The sequence below is a fragment of the Myotis brandtii genome, unplaced genomic scaffold (assembly GCF_000412655.1).
Source record: "Myotis brandtii unplaced genomic scaffold, ASM41265v1 scaffold70, whole genome shotgun sequence".
Taxonomy (NCBI): domain Eukaryota; kingdom Metazoa; phylum Chordata; class Mammalia; order Chiroptera; family Vespertilionidae; genus Myotis; species Myotis brandtii.
The window spans coordinates 715,233-734,095 of NW_005370741.1; the positions used below are offsets into that span (position 1 = coordinate 715,233).

General features: G+C 46.2%; 1 protein-coding gene and 1 long non-coding RNA gene across 3 annotated transcripts in view; both read left to right on the forward strand.

Annotated features, from left to right (window-relative positions):
- The first annotated feature begins 719 nt into the window (after positions 1-719).
- Positions 720-18,863, forward strand: part of SLC7A7 (solute carrier family 7 (amino acid transporter light chain, y+L system), member 7) — a 31,455-nt gene continuing 13,311 nt past the window's right edge. The window contains exons 1-2 of one of the 2 annotated variants that reach the window (XM_005882264.2): positions 720-896; positions 5,522-6,067. In XM_005882264.2, the coding sequence (XP_005882326.1) occupies positions 5,569-6,067 (499 nt within the window). In that variant the 5' untranslated portion in view covers positions 720-896; positions 5,522-5,568. Of the gene's footprint in view, positions 897-4,159; positions 4,506-5,521; positions 6,068-18,863 lie in introns of those variants that run through there. The other variant, XM_005882263.2, reaches the window with a different exon arrangement.
- Positions 12,274-18,863, forward strand: part of LOC106724060 — a 7,087-nt gene continuing 497 nt past the window's right edge. Inside the window, exons 1-2 of the long non-coding RNA XR_001359808.1 lie at positions 12,274-12,284; positions 17,575-17,842. This is a non-coding gene — a long non-coding RNA (uncharacterized LOC106724060). The remainder of the gene's footprint in view (positions 12,285-17,574; positions 17,843-18,863) is intronic.

The window sequence follows — 18,863 nt, forward strand, 5'->3', positions numbered from 1 at the left end:
CTGAGCCGCACTGGCCAGGGCTGTTATCTACATTTTAAATTATTTAATGTGGGTACCGAGAAGTTGTCTGCTTCAGAAAGTGTATGTAATGAATTCATTTAATAAGTTCTAATTTTGAATAGAAAGAAGGAGGCTAACAGTTTTTTATTCCCAGAAAATCGTATTTCCCTGCTTTTGTTAAATAAACATTCAACAAATATTTAAGTAATCCTGGTTTGGAGGGGCGCCAACTCATTAGCCCTGTGCCAGGCCACCTAAGGGGGCCTTCCTTCGCAACACACGCATCACCTGAACCAACTGGGGACCTGAGTTGTGAGTGGGCTTACTTAGCGTGTAGGTATGTGCTCACCTGTCCCCCCACAAGTGACATTCCTTGGCATGTGTTGCTTTACATGGGGGCTGACATGGCACTGAGACTAGAGATGAGGCCACAGAGGTCCGCTATTGCCCTAACCATGGATCCTAAGCCCCCCGCAGGACCAATGATAGTATTTCAGGGGGAGATGCAGAGGAAATGGAATTATGGGGAAGAGTTGTAAAGGCCCTGAGAAGGGCACTGCAAGTCCCTGGGAATAAATGTAGGGCAATAAGGAAGTTCGGGGGGCTGAGGTAGGGAAGAGGAGGAGCCTAGAGGGGGCCGGGCAGGCGTTGAGGTCTTCTGGGTCCCAGCTCCAGCCCGTCCTCCAGGCCCCTCCCCGCTGCCGCTGCCGGCCAGAGTCACACATATGTTTTCCTGTTTTTCATTCGTCGGCACCCTCTGCCTTTTCTGCTCCCCAGAGTCAACAGCTGCTGCTGCTCCAGCCATACCCTGGTGCCCCTTCTTAGCACCTTTCCCTCCCCCTAGTCCCAGCGTGGTAGCCCCTCCTCCTCGCACCTGCCCAAAGGGCAAGGGACAGGTAAGAGGTGGGAGTCGGGGACAGTGGGTGAGAGGGGACGTGCAGGAGGAGGATGGAGTGAGAGTCTGAAAATTGACTGATGGAGGAGACTCAAGAGCCTCTTGTTTCCTGGTCCTAGCTCTGACCTCCCTAGGCAGAGCCCTCTGCCCAGAGACCTCAGCCCTACGTTAGTGGAAGTCCTGGCCACAGGAGTAAACAATTTCTTGTTTCACTTTTTTAGAAAGGGGCTGTCGTAGCCACAGTGGAGCATAGCAAAACAAATGGAGAGCTGGGAGGGAGGAGCGGAGCTTCCCGCTTGGGGTGATGGGGCAATCTAGCTGTACCAGAGCGTATCTGGTTTCTGTTGCTGTTGTTAAGGAGGCAGCACAGACCAGTTGGAGCGAGGAAGGCAGGACATGGGGTCCCTGGGGGAGAAAGTCTCTGCTCACATTTAGCTCCCTGTGCTTGACCGAGGAGCCAAGACCCTGAGCCCTGTGCTGGTTCCTGAAGGAAGGGTGTTTTGATGTTGCCATTCATGGGTAGGGTCAGGGCAAGGGGTTCCACTGGCTGCCATGCCAGGCACTGCGTGCTGGGGGCCCTGCTACCTGCGTTTTCTGAACCCCTGAACTGCAACTTCTCCCACAGGCTGTAGGATGTGAGCTGCCCTGTCATCCCCACTAGGTCCCGAATGCACTTCAGACAGGGGAAGAAGACAAGGGTGCTGCGTATCTGGACCGCCTTTATCTCACGGGGGTCCAGGCTCTGCAGAGTTCTTCTGTAAAGAGCCCTTTAGGAGAGGTCCTGCTGGTCCCAGGCTGCCTAACTGGTGGAAGCAGTGCCCTGTGACCAGGGTCTCAGGGAGGGATGTGAGCTGCCAAAGATGGTGCCTTTCTGCCCACAGCTCTGGTGCTGGGCAAGGGTTGAGAAAAGAGGGGGCATCTCTCCTGTGAAGGGTAGCCACCTCTACCCAGTTTGTAGCATTCCTGGTGAGGCCGCTAGGGTATGCTGTTGGCTGAGTGTCCCAAGATTCTAAGAGGAGTCTTTCACCTTTCAGATACCACTGGCCAGGAGCTAAACCCACAGGCTTCTCTCCCCACCTTCCCTCATGCGCTCTCCTTCCTTTATCCCTCCTTCATCGCTTTTTTTTTTTTTAACATCCCATTAGGACACATGCCCACCCCTTGGTGCCAGTGAATTTGGTCTTAAAAGGGCAGGCATGGTGAGGTATTTCCACGTGCCTTGTTTGCTTTAGAAGTGGGCACCCTAGTGAGGGCAGTGCTGCCAAGAGGACTTGTAATCCCCAGCAGAGAGAGAGAAAGGGGAGGAGCAGTCAGGAAGGAGATGGATGGGCTTCGTTGGAAGGTCTAGGCTTTGGGGTGAAGGAGGGCAGAGGCTTTCTTTTTAATTTAATCACTGCCTCCTCTAGGTAACTCATTTAGGGAGCCATCTGAAATGCTTTCTTGTCTGAGGAAGGCGTAGAGGCTGGGCAGGTGGGGGTGGGGGTTGGGGAGGTATGGCAGTGCCAGTTAAGATCTTGGGCTCTATTGGCTAGCCTCTCTCATTAGTTAGGCATCCTGGCATGGGACTTAGTGCCTGCCTTAAGGGACTGCAGGGAGGATTAAATGAGATAAGGCCTTTAGGTGCTTAGCAGTGTGTCTGGCCCCGATGAGTGCTCAATAAATGACAGCTATTATTCTTATAGGAGTATTTAGGGGGCACCTGGGAGAAAAGGACATAAGAAATGTCCAAACCTGTAGAGAATTTTTTTAATAATATATATATTTTAAAAACATATTTTTTATTTCAGAGAGGAAGGGAGAGGGATAGAGAGATAGAAACATTAATGATGAGAGAGAATCATTGATAGGCAACCTCCTGCATGTCCCACACTGGGGATTGAGCCCTCAACCCGCGCATGTGCCCCGATCGGGGATCGAACTGTGACCTCCTGGTTCATACATAGGTTGAAGCTCAACCACTGAACCATGCCGGCCAGGCAGACCTGTAGAGAATTTTTATGAGTTTACTTGGGCCAAATTGGCAACATATGCCAGGGAAGCAAGTTCTCATATGGTCCTGAGAATAACAGTTTTATAGTTTCTTTAATGCATTTGAAATTAAGGGAGAAATGTAAAGAAGATTACATGAAGGTGGGAAAAAGTAAGGTCGGGATTAGATTATAGGTTAAGGTTATGTGCATTCTTGAGAGTGGTCATGTCTTAGAAGGAGGTCCTAAAAGGGTGGGCATACATTAGAAGGAGGGGCATTTCAAAGGTGTGTAACCCAGATGTACAGAAGCAATGCACAGGGTTCGCTTAAGCCAAAGATAAGCCTTTTAGTAAAGAAGTTATATACCTATATATGGGGGAGTGACTACCTAACATGACTTGCCTAGTTAGGAATTTATGATTAGATTATCCTGTGAGATTGCTTTTCATATAATCTTTTTTTTTTTTCATCCAGATTTCAGACATTTGTGAGGGTGGCTTGGGAGAAGCAAGATCTCTGGGAAGGCTAACATCTGGATTACTCTCTTGGTTTAAAAATAAATTTTAAGGGGCTAGGATGGGAGGGTGTAGGGTAAAGATAAGGTCCCTTGGATTTTTATTCTCTGGTTGTAGAATAACCAAAGAGGGTTTTTAGAAACGTTGTGAAAAGGGACAGGTAGTTGCATTTCAGAATGGATAGAATGTATTTCTTTTGGCACAAGAGACACCAAATACCATATTTAACTAGACAATAAAGGTAAAATAATCTATGATTTCCAAAAAATACTCTACTTTGTCTTTCTGTTTTGGGTCTGTATGTTCAGGGAAATCTTATTTCCCCATAGTTTAAGGAAATTGGAGTTAACTTGTATTTGGGGAGGTGTTTATAAGAATTATGCTTACCCAAAGATCCTGGTATGTCTTTTTAAAGATGAAAGGGCACGTGACAGGGAGGGCATACAGCCAGGGTTTGGGTATAATTTTTTGACCTGGTTTCCTTGGAAGTAGCTTGAGGCTCAGCCGTGGGGTACTGGCCCAAGTTCAGGGGCAGCCACTCCTCACTCGTGGGGAAGTGTGTAGAGTTCTCCTCTTAGGACGGCCAATCACGAGGTGCAGGGATTGCACTCACACTTCCTCTAATCTCAGCGCATGAACAGCCCTTCGGAGTCACGTTGTGCAATCCTCCTGCCTTTCTTGTTTGGGATGAGAGAGAGAAGTGGGCTAGGGTAGAGCCCTTCTCAGCCACTGCCCAGGCCTTATCAGGGCTAATTTGCTAGGGGACAGTTTCCCCGGGGCTGCAGAGCCATGCCCAGCTGCCAGTCCTTTGGTCTGTTCCTTGTCAAAGGAGATTCCTGAGGGAGCGCCTTTCTTATCTCCGAAAGTGCTGAGCCCAGAGCTCCTAGCTGCCCTTTTTTCCAGGGGTGAGGGGCCAGTGAACCTTGGACCCAGACAGTTGCTTAATACTCCTCTCCCCCGCCCTCACCCCCTCCGCCCTTCTTGACTTCTTGATTTGACTTAAGTCCGTAAGCACTTGGCCGGCCATTCCTTTCACTGCTGGCTGAGGACGAGGAGTGGTCAGAGCACAGCTCCTGACCTCCACTGGCTGCTGCCTCTGCAGGAACCTGCTTACACCTCTGGCCAGGTAGTGAGTGCTTCCCACTCTCTCTTTCAGCCCCACTCACTCGCCCTCAGCTCCCTTTGCTGCTGTGCAGTGTCTGATCACCTCCTCTCCCCAGTGCCTCTATCTCTCCACTTGCTTGGCCTGCCTCGCCGGTCTTTCTCTCAGCTGTCTCCTGCTCTGCGGTGCCCGGCATCAGCTGCCCCACTTCAGCTTTCTTGGCCTTGGCTTTCGGTGCTGTATCTCCAGGGTAGGGAGTGGTCATCAGCTGACTCCAATCATCTCTAAGTTGGGCTGCACATTTGGATCACCCTTTTCTCAATCATACTGTTTGGGGTGATGCTCCTGTGCTAACGTGAGGGCCTTGGTGGCTGGGGATGTAGAATACTGACTGGGAAAGGTATCTGGGGAAGGAGAATAGCCTGTCTTCTTTCAGGGTGGGGTGAGGCTGCTGGGACTTTGCTAGGGTTGAAGACTTCACCTAAGCAGGTGGATGGTTGTGGGTTTCCAGCAAGAAATCTCTGCAGCCTTTATGTTTGCCAGAGCGAGAATCCTTGGGGGAAAAGAGCAGTGTTGTCAGGAGAACCCACAGATTATTTGCTTGCAAGGTTTGTTCCTCATGTTGCATCTCAGCACGGGTGATAGGTGAGTCTGAAATTGGAGGCAAGACAGACTTTTTTGATGTAAGGCTGAAAAATGCCAGCTCAAATCACTGTGCTTACACCTGGTGACTGCCAGATGATTGCCCTAATTCCTGCCTCTTATCACAGCAGGCTCAGATAGAACCAGGATTCAGCTTTCTATTTTGTAAATCAGGGAGGCAGCACCAGCCTCACGATCATCTCTCTGGGGAATGATTCAAGTTGGGGTTGTTTTGATGAGCCAGAGCCCCCACCAGAAGGAGAGTTTAATGGGTGGGAAGCAAGAGAGAGGTCTCTGCCCTGGTAGGTGGAGCGGGTTGCCCATACTGGCCCCTATGGGGGGGAGCGTTCTATGAAATTGCCAACCATCTGATGTATATCTTCTTCGTTCTTCCTTAGAGGGCAATGCCAGGAAGCTGGTGAAGCCTTTCTTCTCCTCCTCCGCCATGGTTAACAGTGCGAAGTATGAAGTGGCCTCCCAGCAGGTGGGGGATGCCTCCCCTTTGGCGGAGGAGGCCCGCCCAGGGTCCGAGCAGGTGAAGCTGAAGAAGGAGATCTCGCTGCTGAACGGCGTGTGCCTGATTGTGGGGAACATGATTGGCTCGGGCATCTTTGTGTCCCCCAAGGGCGTGCTCATGTACAGTAACTCCTTTGGCCTCTCCCTGGTCATCTGGGCTATTGGGGGCCTCTTCTCTGTCTTTGGGGCCCTTTGCTATGCGGAACTGGGCACCACCATTAAGAAGTCTGGGGCCAGCTATGCCTACATCCTCGAGGCCTTCGGGGGACTCCTTGCCTTCATCCGACTCTGGACCTCCCTCCTCATCATCGAGCCCACCAGCCAGGCCATCATCGCCATCACCTTTGCCAACTACATGGTGCAGCCCGTCTTCCCGAGCTGCTTTACCCCCTATGCTGCTGGCCGCCTGCTGGCAGCTGCCTGCATCTGTAAGTGGGGCTGGGGCAGGAGGTGTTGAGTGGAGCCAGGGCAGAGGCCTGGATGTGAGTCCAGTCAGCCAGTGAGAAGGAGATGGGAAGAAATGCATGCCTCTGGAAATGCTTTTATTTAAAAACAATGTTTAATGTATGCTTTGTGTGAAAATTCAAACAGTACCGAAGTGTAACAAACCCACCAGTTTACCTTTTGCCCAGCTGCCCATGGTAAGCATCATTAGCAGTTTGCGCGCCCTTCCTGATTTTTTTGCTTGCTCTTTCAGATGTAGTTTTGTTCTACGGTTTACAAAAAGGGTTCATAGTCCACATCTAATTCTACAGTGTGCTTTTTCTCCAGGAATTTATCAGTGACATTCTTTTCTATTTATAGGTCTACTTTAAAAAAATGCTTCATGTTATTCCATGTTAATTTTAAGAATATTGCTTATTTAAATAATCGGTCATCTGTTAATGGCCATTTAAGTTGGTTCCAATTTTTCCAGTCATACAGATAATGCTCTAGTGAATATCTTTTCGCACATGTGTGACTTTTGCTGTCGGCTAGATTATTAAAACTGTTATAGATGATATGGTAGGTTGACTTACTGGTGAAACTAATTTTAGGATATGCTGCTCTTGGGGACCCCTCAAATTTAGGTAGATAGTCACATGCCTTGTGTAGAGCAAGGATTATTCCATCTAAGTAAAATCTCTAAGAAAGCTGCATCCCTTTAAACACCAGAATTCTCTTATTTCAAGCATCTTTGTTGAAATATCTTTAAAACCAGTGCTATGTCTACTTGCCTTAATAACTGGACGTTTCTTTTGGTGACTTGGGATTACCATTGCGTATCTCAATTCTTGTTTGATTATGAGGCCTTCTGTGGCCAGCAGGGTGGGTGGGGACGATCGCTTGCTCCTCAGTGGCCTTATGCTGCTGGCCTAACTTCAGTTCATCAGGTTTTATTCTTTTCTGCTTTTGATCTGTCATCTCTGACAGCTGTCATTCCTTGATTCTGGCATTGTGCCTACTTCCATCAGTCATCCCCTTTTTAATATGCTATTTCTAATTTGGGAATAGAGGTGTACTCAAACTCTTGTACACCCACATACACGCACACGTACACCCTTGTACAGATACATGCAAAGTAGCCACAATTATTAGTTTGCAGAGCTCCCAGTGAATAGAAGACAGAGTTTTGTGCATGGATTTATGACATGTATTTGAGACAACTCTGGTAGAGTGAAGAGTGCACCAGGCTTTGTTTGAGACTGGGCTCAGTAACTGCATGACCTTAGGCAAGGTGCAGTGACTGTTCACTTCCAGGCTCCTGCAAAAATGAAATCAGATTCAGTGAAAACCATAAATTATGACTTCAATGTAACATAAATTATTATATTTAAAATTAGTATATCTCTTGGCTGCTAATAGGACTTCATCCTATCTCTAGTAACTTCAGAGGCACAGAGATCTGGGAGAAGGTCAGAAGGACAACCAAGATTGTAAGAATGTAAGGACATGTGAGTTTCTTCCTTCAACTATTCTTAGTGAATACCCAGGACAAGTCAGATGCTGAGACTTCTGAGGACCTTCTGTCCAGATATGATCTATGCAGTAATATCTCTATTTAACCATAGTCGTTCAGGAGAAACCCCAGAAGGAGAAAACCAAGAGGGACACAGACATGGTAACAAATAATTGTCATGCAAGATAATAGGTGTAGTGTACAGGCACCATAGGAGCAAGCAGGGCAACTTTCTTCTTATGGGGAGGAGAGCTTAGGAAGACATCACAGAGACTACAATGTCTGAACTGAATTTTGAAAAGATATATAGCTGTCTTCTAGGACATTTCTCACAGGGGTAACTGCACGTAAAAAGATGTGGAGCGCCGAAAGGTACAGACTGTTGAGAGAATTGCAGGTAGTTGGTAGAGCTGGAATGTGGAGTAAGAGACAGGGGAGGAGATAAGGACTGGAAATATAGCCTAGGGTCAGCTCAAGGAGGTTTTATATGGTGCCTAAACAGGTTAGACGTTATTTTGGAAATAGGGGGAACTAACAATTTTAAGTGGGGAAGTACAATTTGCTTGGTGGGCATGTGGAGAGTGTTTTTGGAAAGAGAGACAAGGTAGGGAGACCGGTTTAGGGAGCTGAAACCTGAGTCCATATGAAGTGTGGTGGAGGCCTGCCCTCTGGGCAGGGCCTTTGGAACTGAGATGAGGGGGTAGATACAGAAATCGTTATAAGGTGGAATTTCTAAGACTTCTGGATGTGGGGGTGTGTAGGAGGTCTTTGAGGTGATGTTAAGGATTCAAGCTTGGGCAGATGGAAGGTGATGGGCTGCCATCTGAAATAGGGAAGGTGGTGATGAGGGGGCATCTGGGGCTTCTGTAGGGCTGCTCTGAGGCCCTTCCATGAGCAGTGCCTTCCTTGGGTCATCATGACCCAGAGTTGATCATTTTCTCACCAATTGAGTCTCACCCAGAAAAGAGGCTGATGTGTATAAATGATAATGTTTATTAAATGTACAATGGTGAGCATACATGTGTAATTTCTAAATTCCAGAGGGTATGTGTTCACTATCAAGGCACCTCCTTTCTAGTACAATGGCCACTGGGAAACCAATCTGGTAATTGGGAGTTACTTGCAGGGCATGAAATGAGAACGAAGGAAGAATATTTCGACTATTCAGAAACAGTTTAGTGCTTGGGATGGGGCCCATAAAACATGGAGCGGAAAGATAGAGCCCCTGCTGTAGGGAACTCATCGTGTGGCGGAGACCAGCAAAAGTAGTCAATTAAACATATTGTATATGCTAAGTGCTAGGAGTAGGGTGGTGTATAGCTTGTTTAGGAAGTGATTTCTGCACTTGACACTGAAGGATGAAAAGGAGTCAGGGGTGGGAGAAACAGCCACTTAGCATGACCTTCAAGGCCCACTTCATCTGATTGCTTTGACTCATCCCAGACCTCTCCTCCTCCCTCACCCTGCTCTGGCTATACTGTTTGTTGTCTTGATTTTCTCTCTTTTTAAAAAAAAAAAATTAAAAAGACATATTTTTATTGGTTTCAGAGAGGGAGAGGGAGAGGGAGAGGGAGATGGAGATGAAGAGAGAGAGAGAGAGAGAGAGAGAGAGAGAGAGATCAATGGTGAGAGAGAATCATTGATTGGATTGGCTGTCTCCTGCATGTCCCCTACTGGGGATTGAGCCCACAACCTGGGCATGTGCCCTTGACTGGAATCGAACCCAGGACCCTTCAGTCCACAGGCTAATTCTCTATCCACTGAGCCAAACCAGCCAGGGGCTGTCTTAATTTTCTTTCAATTTGCCTGGCTTTTTCCTGCTTAAGGGGTCTTGTATTCAGGGAACAATTTTTGTACCCTCAGAACTTATTACCTCACTCCATTCATATCTTTGCACAAATATTACCTTATCAGAGACCTATCCTATTTAAAGTGGTGGCTCTCAGTCTCCCACCTGCTTTTTTTGGTCAATCCTCACCTGAGGATATTTTTTACATTGATTTTTTAGAGAGAGTGGAAGGGACAGAGAGAGAGCAAGAGAGCGAGAGAGAGAGAGAGAGAGAGAGAGATGTGAGAGTACCCATTGGCTGCCTCCTGAACACAACCCAGGCATGTTCCCTGACTGGGAATTGAACCGGCAACCTTTCAGCACAGGGAAGGACACTCAACCACCTGAGCCACACAGGTCAGGGCTATCTTTCCCTCTTGAATGTAAACATCATAAGAGTAGGGACTTTGTTGTGCTCGCTGCTGAATCTCTGGCACTTAGTACAGTGTCTGTTGTCTGGAAGGTACTCAATAAATATCTGTTGATGAGGAAAGGGCAAGGACATTCTAGATACAGGGAAAGGCAATGTAAAGGCACAGAGATGAGAAGAATGGAGTGTGGGGTGTGTGTGGAGGATTGTGGGATTGGGGGAACAAAGGAAGGCAAGGGGCTAAAGCATGAGACAAACCTTAGATGGTTTAGATTTTATTTTAAAGCATGTAAGGAGTCATTGAAGGGTTCTAAGCAGGGGAACGATGTAGCTGGGTTGGGACAGAAGAGCAAGGCTGGAGGCAGAGACCCTGATAGGAAGCTCTCCTGGAAATCCAGGCAAGAAATGACAAAAGTCTGAATTAGGGCAACGGCAGTGGGGGTATGGCTTATTCAGGAGATGATATTTTCGGGAAAGGACAGATGGGAGAGTGATATAATATTTTTATTATTATTATTATTTTTAAAATATATATTTTTATTGATTTTAGAGAGGAAGGGAGAGGGAGAGAGAGATAGAAACATTAATGATGAGAGAGAATCATTGAATGGCTGCCTCCTGCATGTCCCCTACTGGGGATCGAACCCACAATCCTGGCATATACCCTTGACTAGAACTGAACCCGGGACTCTCCAGTCCCCAGGCCCACGCTCTATCCACTGAGCCAAACTGGCTAAGGCTGGGAGAGTGATTTAGAAGTTATAATCAGTATAACCAATGACATTTATTGGGATGTCTGGCATAAGGAAGAGGTAGGTAATGTTCACCAGCCTGTAAGTTCTGTGCCATATAGAGGGTGAGCCTGTCTTATGATCCACTGTATCCCCAGCAAAGAAACAAAGAAAGGAACTCAATAAATGTTCCCTGAATGAAGAGATGTGGTTTCTGGCTTGGGCAATCAGTAGGTGCTGGCATAATTTACAAGGAGGGGGATGCAATCCATGTTGAATTTGAAGTGTATTTGTAAGATAGTAGGCAACTGTGCCTATTTGGAGTTCAAGAAAGAGATGGGGCTGGAGAATGAGCATTCACCAAATACTCATGAAGTGCTTGCCACCCTCCCAGCACTGATCATTGTCTTTACGGAGCTGTCAGTGTGTGTGTGTGTGTGTGTGTGTGTGTGTGTGTGTGTGCGCTAGTAGAAGGCTAGGATAGGCAACACTACACAAGATTACAATGGATTATGATGAGTGTTGTGATTTGTGAGATGCAAGGAGCCACAGGAAGAGACCTGAACTAGCCTAGGAGTTTAGAAACTCTCCTTAAGGAAGTTTAACATGATACCTGAATGATGAAGAAAAATTAATCAAGAGTAGAGAGGGGAGAGGAGCCTCTCAGGCAGCAAGAACAGAATGTATGAAAACTTGTAGACAAGAAAGAAGGACATCTTCAAGACGCTGTAAGGAGTTCAGGGTGGGCTACAGTATTGAGTTTAAGGTAGGAAATGCAGAAGTAGAGGGAGGGATCAAGGTTAAGGGAGGAGTTTATGGAAAAGACTTAAGCCTGCCTTAGCTTGGTTTGGGGGTATTTTCTGAAACAGTTGGGTGAAATTGCTTTTATTTTTTAAATATATTTTTTATTGATTTCAGAGAGGAAGGGAGAGGGAGAGAGAGATAGAAACATCACTGATGAGAGAGAATCATTGATTGGCTCTCTCCTGCACGGCCCCTACTGGGGATCGAGTCCACAACCTGGGCATGTGCCCTTGACCAGAATCAAACCGGCTAGGGTGGGTGAAATATCTTTACCCTACAATAAGGTGTTCTCCATGGTTGAGTGCTTGGGTGCCTTGAGTCAGCATTTCTCTCCATTGAGCAGTCATGGTGGTTAAGAGAATGGAATCAGGAAGGTTACATTTATTAGCCTCAGTTTCCTCATCTCTATAATGAGGTCTCTATCTCATAGGGGCGGGATCTCTATTTCTGCCACACTTTCACCCTTTTCTATTCAAGCAGTGATAATTCCAAGAGAGCAAATAAAGGTTTCTGCTTTTGTCAGAGTGGCTTACTGTCCCTCTATAGGTATAATCTTGATTTAGAATTGCTGATGAATTACAGCTCTAGATAGGCTAGCATTGCAACAGTCCTAGAAATCACCAATTATTATGTAGGTCAGTGATTTTCAACCTTTTTCATGGCACACATAAACTAATTACTAAAATTATGTGGCACACCAAAAGATATATTTTTTGCCAATCTGACCAAAAAATAGAAAAAATTTTGATTCATTCACACCAGATGGCTGTTGTGTTTGTTGTAATTTTTTTTTAATTTGACAATCTAAGGCAGTGGTTCTCAACCTTCCTAATGCTGCGACCCTTTAATACAGTTCCTCATGTTGTGGTGACCCCCAACCATAAAATTATTTTTGTTGCTACTTCATAACTGTAATTTTGCTACTGTTATGAATTGCAATGTAAATATCTGATATGCAGGATATATTTTCATTGTTACAAATTGAACATAATTAAAGCATAGTGATTAATCACAAAAACAATATGTAATTATATATGTGTTTTCCGATGGTCTTAGTGACCCCTGTGAAAGGGTCATTCAACCCCCAAAGGGGTCGCGACCCACAGGTTGAGAACCGCTGATCTAAGGGAAAAGAGGTCAGTGTCCTTGACTAAATAGTCAGATATTGCATATTTAAAAAATTCTTGCGGTCCCTAGCTGCTTTGGCTCAGTGGATAGAGCCTGCAGACTGAAGGGTCCTGGGTTCAATTCTAGTCAAGGGCTTGGGGCGTGTGTGGGAGGCAACCAATTGATGTATCTCTCTCACATCGATGGTTCTCTCTCTCTGTCTCTCCCCTTCCCTTCCACTCTCTCTAAAAGAATCAATGGGAAAATATCTTTGGGTGAAGGATTAACAAAACAAAAAAGGAGAGAGAGAGAGAATTGCTGGCTTAGGTACATTTTTTGTGTGCGCATGGGTGACTTTACTCACTTCTGACTTCATTGTCAGGGTAATCACATGTTGTCCTTTCTGCCAGAAATTCTTTCTCCCCTCCCCCCAACCCAGTACCAGCCTCCGTGCCAGTAACAGTGGTCCTGGTACCCATCTGCACCCCTTCACTGCCCCAGGCTGGATGGGTTACCTGGCAGTGACTTTCATTCTTATAATTGCCCATGTTCACTTTTCTGTGAAGGCTGGGGCCTGGGTATTAATCACAGAGCCTGTACAGGCCTGGATCACAGTGGGTGCCCAGTACATGCTTGGTGGGTGGATTAATTAATTCTGAGTTTGGAAGGACCCTTCCCAACCAGAGAGGTATGCAGATGGCCCTTCCTGAGGCTGGTTATTCTGTTTTTCCAGCGTTCTTTGAGGTTGCTCCAGATCCCTGCAGCCATTACCCGAGGGGAGGTAATCCCACTCCCAGGCTCACATCCCTGAATCCAAACAGGAAGGCACATGGGGTGGTGGAATGTACACAAGCTTTGGAGCTGGCCCGAGTGACGTCAGTTTTCTTAATTGTAAGATAAAGATAACACACCTACTTTTACTTTTACACTAGCTCTGAGGTCAGGAAGGAGGACTGGGACTCTCCTTCCTCTTTGCAGGAGTCAGGGTTAGGTGTCCAGAGTCCAGCTCCCCACAACGGCCCTTTCTTCGGAGCTGACATGCGTTGGCCCACTGCTAGCAGCGTTGGGTCATTCTGCTCCTGCTTACACTTGTCCATCACATGGTCTAGTTTCTTGCCTTTCGCTGACAGGACATTTTACCTCCTGTGTCTTCAATCTGCCTGTTATACCAGTCAGCCAGCAACGCATCTCCCAGGGTCCCCTGTGAACAGAGACTACTGAGTCTTTGTGTCCCTGACACTTGACCTTAGTGACTTGCATGTGGCAGGTGCTTCAGGAAATGTTGGCTGGACGAATGAACAGAAGATATGTTTCCAGATTCAGCTTAGCTGAGAGCGGCTGAGTGCTTTTGGCTCTCAGGGTGGTGGTGGTGGTAGTGGGGGGAGGTGGGAAGTTGTAAGAATTGGGCAGAGGGGAAGGTAGACAGTTTATACTGAGTCTGCTAACTCTTTGGGGACTATAAAGGACTTCGGATCTCTGTATATTTGTCTGAGAGCTTTGGCCACATGTCCCCTGCAGCTTTTCCTGGTGCTAGAATGACTGACTTCGTGTCCTTGTGGCTAATGAGATGGAACAGCCAGATCCTGGGCCCCCAGCTGATATTTGCCCTTTGCACTTCATTCTTGGAAGCTGGTTATCGCTCCCGGAGGGGTTTTCCCAAGAGTCATTTTAAGTTCATGGTGGGGAAACTTTTATTTCATGTTCCACATTCACAGCAACAAAGAAGCTGGAGTCAGAGCCTTGGGTTCTGTCTGATGTGGGGTCAGTGTGAACTTCGGAGCAAATTTCCATCAACAGTGAGGATGCAGAGTCCTGTGCTGGTTGATCCTCAAGGTTCTTCAGGGGTTCACCCTTGGTCTCTTTATTTATATGTTCTCTTTCTCTGCCTCAGAAGAGCCTAGAGGAAGTTGGGGAAGGAATCCCAACCCTGGCTGTACATTGAAATTACCTGGGAGGTTTAAAAAATACTCATGGTCCCTTCCTCTCCCTCCCTGTTCCCAACCAAATAGGTCTACACCACTGGGTAGAAGAGTGAGAACTGGCTTGGAGGATGTGAAATGAAGACGTAGAAAGTCGCTGCCGAGGAGAACTGATGGGGAGCTTGGGAAGAGAGCTTCTCAATTGTCACTGTGCTTTAGGATCACCTGGGGAGCTTGGAAAACATGCTGATGCCAGGGTTCCCCTCCAGTTTCTGACTTCATTGCCTGGGTGGGGCCTGAGCATTGGACTTTGTTAAAGCTTGTCAAGTGAGGCCAATGTGCAGCCAGGATAGAGAAGCGCTGAGTTAAGTGAAGGGTTTAGTTCTGTATGTAATTACTTAAGGTAGCACACCTGAAGCAGGCAGGTCATCAAATTTCCCTGGGAACCCTGCCACAGACCCCTGCCTCAGAACTCCTGAGGTGGAACCCCAAAGCTGTAGGTTAACACTCCTCAGGTGATCCTGATGCTCACTCAGGCTTGGGGTCTTGTTTTCTGAGGACCTCAGTTGAACCTAGCTGAGCAAACCAGGAAGGACTAGCCAGCTTTGAGAAGGGAGCCCAGGAGTGGTTTAATATGAGACCCTCCAGTACAGACTGCCTGCTTGCTCCCTCAGAGTGGAACAGAGCCACTGCAACTAAAGTGCTGACTGAGTTCCAGGAGGCAGAATAGGAGGCATCTGATTCAGTGACCTAGAGGCTCTCAACCATGATGCCCGAGGAAGCGAAATGGTTCTCTAGCCAGAAAAGGTAAGAGTTTGAGGTCTGCTTTCTGAGAGTTATAAAAGCACCTACAAAGAATGGAAGAAATAATACCTCAAGGGAGCCAGGAAGGGAAAGTGAATTGTGAGGTGTAGAGTATCCTAAACCAGCTTTAGGGAACACAAACAAAACAGGCAGTACAGAAAAGGAGGAAAAACTTGCAATGTCTGGCTTTAGGCAACAGATCTGAGACTTTTTCAGGGAATACAAATCTGATCCTTCTGTGGAAACAGCAGTGGTAGAGTATTCTGGAGACATATGGGTACTAGCAGGCCTGGGCATACCGATTAAGGGGCGTGGCTATCCCCTGAGCAATGTGACTCTGAGTATATGTAGACCTGCCTAATGGCAGAGACGTGTGTTTTTTTTTAAAGATATATTTTTATTGCCCTGACCAGTTTGGCTTAGTGGATAGAGCGTCGGCCTGCGGACTGAAAGGTCCCAGGTTCGATTCCAGCCAAGGGCATGTACCTTGGTTGCAGGCACATCCCCAGTAGGAGGAGTGCAGGAGGCAGCTGATCGATGTTCCTCTCATCGATGTTTCTAACTCTCTATCTCTCTCCCTTCCTCTCTGTAAAAAATCAATAAAATATATTTTTAAAAAAAGATATATTTTTATTGATTTCAGAGAGAGGAAAGGAGGGGGAGAGAGAAATAGAAACATCAATGATGAGAGAGAATCATTGATCGGCTGCCTCCTGCACGCCCTCCACTGGAGATCGAGCCTGCAACCTGGGCACGTGCCCTGATTGGGAATCGAACTGTAACCTCCTATTTCATAGGTCGATGCTCAACCACTGAGCCATGCCAGCCGGGCATGTGTGGTTTTTCTTGAACAACATATGATGAAAAGCTTATTCACACCAGTTAAGCCTACAGACCTCTATCCTGCCAATTCCTGTGGGATGAATGGCGTCACTAATCAGAAGACACCTGAGGTGTGTCATGTGACTTTGAAATTCAAGATAGTGAAGTGAGTGGCAGGTAGAATTTTCATCTCACTGTCAACTGAAGGCTGTGTATGTGAAGGAAAAGAAGGACAGAGAGCAGACTGCCTGATTGTAAATGCTAAGATACCAGAAAGGTGGACTCTGGCAAGGGACAGAGCAGATTTCTTAGGGATTGGAAGAGATGTGTTTAATAAACTTTAAACTGAAATTTTAAAGGAAAGGAGAAAATGCACAGATTATAGTAAAATCTGGGTATTTTGGAGGCTTTGAGGTATTATACAGAAAGGAGAATAAAGGTGGAAAATTTGCTCAGTAATGCAAATAGGATAGAAAATAGAATAGAAGATGGGTAGTGATGTTTTAGACTCACATCTATAAACATTTAAGGCCAATAAACTTTTTGGTTTTTTACTTTCAATGCAAGGTAGAAACAATTTCATATTTGATTAGAATATGACATGAAAGAGTATATTTTATTCAAAAATGATGGATTTGCCAGAAGAGCTGAGACTAATGTGTGTGTATATCAAAGAGAGATGTGCTTGTACGAGGACCTGCTATAATAAGGGATGCCTACTCTCTGGGCAAGGTCAGGTTCTGATTCTTTTGATTGCAGTGAGAGGGAAATTTCACTACACTAACACACAGAGACCCGTCGAAGGATTTTACTTCCCCTGCGAATGTAATGAACAGTACCAGCCAGTTCTGCTTCCAGCTCTGCCTGAAGGTGTGTTTCTTCTTATGGAAGCTAAACGGAAGTTACAGATATGTGGCCCATCTCTTAGAAAGGCACAGACACCAGCCTCTGTTAATCCTATCTGCTTACATTGAGAAGAATTATTACATGGTGTTGTCAGAAGCTCTCAGGATCCACTTAGAGAATTTTTTTGAAGGTCTCTCATAGCAATAGTGCATGGAAATAAATCCTCACCCTAAGGGAAGAAGCATGGTGAACAGAACAGGAGGATAAAAGCAAAAAGAGGTAGGAATGATGTAAGTGTGGACATAGACTGCACACTGTCAGATCAGAGGGAGACTATTTTGCTTTCTTACTAAAGATTATAAAGTTTGTACAAAAGGGAAAATATGGTAGTGATAGAAACCTCAAGTCCCTGAGCATCTTTTGCTAAAGTAAATTGCATTCTATTAAAAGCAGTACGTCTATAAATTTTTAAAAAATGGTTTATTATGGCTCTGGTTGGGTGACTCAGATGGTCGGGGCATCCTCCTGTACACCAAAAAAGCTGCGGGTTCGATCCCTGGTTGGGTTTGTTTGGGAGGCAACCGATTGATATTTCTCTTTCACATTGATGTTTTCCTCCCTCCCTCCCTCCCTCTCTCCCTTCCTCCCTCCCTCCCTCCCTCTCTCCCACCTTCCCTCCCTTCCTACCTCCCTTGCTCTCTAAAATCAATAAATGAGGCTTTGGATGAGGCTTTTTTAAAAAAAGATCTGAGACTTTTTTTGAAGGTTTATTATGGAAACTTTCAAACATATCCAAAAGTAGAGTGAACAATATGATGAACTCCCAGGGTTCATGAATGACAATCAACATTGTTTTATCTATACTCCAACTTCCCCAGCCTTACCCCACTAGATTTATTATTATTATTTGCTTTTTAAAACTGCTTTATTAACTTCACAGTATGTAATGAGCATCTTTCCATGCAATAGGTAAACTCCCCTGCTGACAGAAACTTACAAATTGGGTCAAAACACAACATTCAGTTAGAAACTGGTAAAAGGAGACCCACTGGAAACAAGCAACACCAAAAGGGTCACGATGAAGGTACAGCACGAACATGTAAGTTTAGGAAGCAGGTGTGTCTCCCTATTAACTTCAGGGAGAACATCAGGATTCAAGGCATTAAGGCAAAATTCATCGTGATGGTCATGGTGCGGGGGTCAGTGCTAACTGCCCACAGACTTTGACTTGACTGCTCTCCCTCATGTTTTCCATCAGCTGTCTCATCTCTTTCCAGTCCTTTCCATATTCTTTTGTCTCACCCTTGCCTGTGGCTCTCCATGCCTCTGCCCCCATCCCATCTACACTGCAGGATGGGCTGCCCAGGAGGGAGCCACCCATGATTTCCTCCAGGCACACAATATTCACCAGCTTCCAAAGGGAAGCCAAGCCTCTCCTTTATTAGCACCTTGCTCCTTTTCATCCTTTGTTTCATTTTCCCGTTTGGCATTTTCCATGTTGAAACGTTTTTTTTATTTGCTTGTTCCTCTGTGGACGCCCTTACTCTTGGGCCTATCCTCCTCTGAATCTTGCTGTGAGTGCTTGGCAGTGACAGTTGGACCCTCAGACCTGCTCTCCTTCATATCTGCCTCCTACTCTTGGGGTTCCCCTGGTCTGTGGGCCCTCAGGGCACAGAGAACAGGAACCGAGAAGGGTATGGGTTATCTCCGATTCTGACACACGCACTAGCAAGGTGCCACCGCACTAGATTATTTAAGGTAAATCCAAGACATCAAGCCATTGAACCTGTACAGGCTTCAATATCAATCTCTAAAGCAGTGGTTCTCAACCTGTGGGTCGCGACCCCTTTGGCGGTCGAACGACCCTTTCACAGGGGTCGCCTAAGACCATCCTGCATATCAGATATTTATATTATGATTCATAACAGTAACAACATTACAGTTATGAAGTAGCAATGAAAATAATTTTATGGTTGGGTTACAACATGAGGAACTGTATTTAAAGGGCCAGAAGGTTGAGAACCACTGCTCTAAAGGATAAGGACTTATTTATT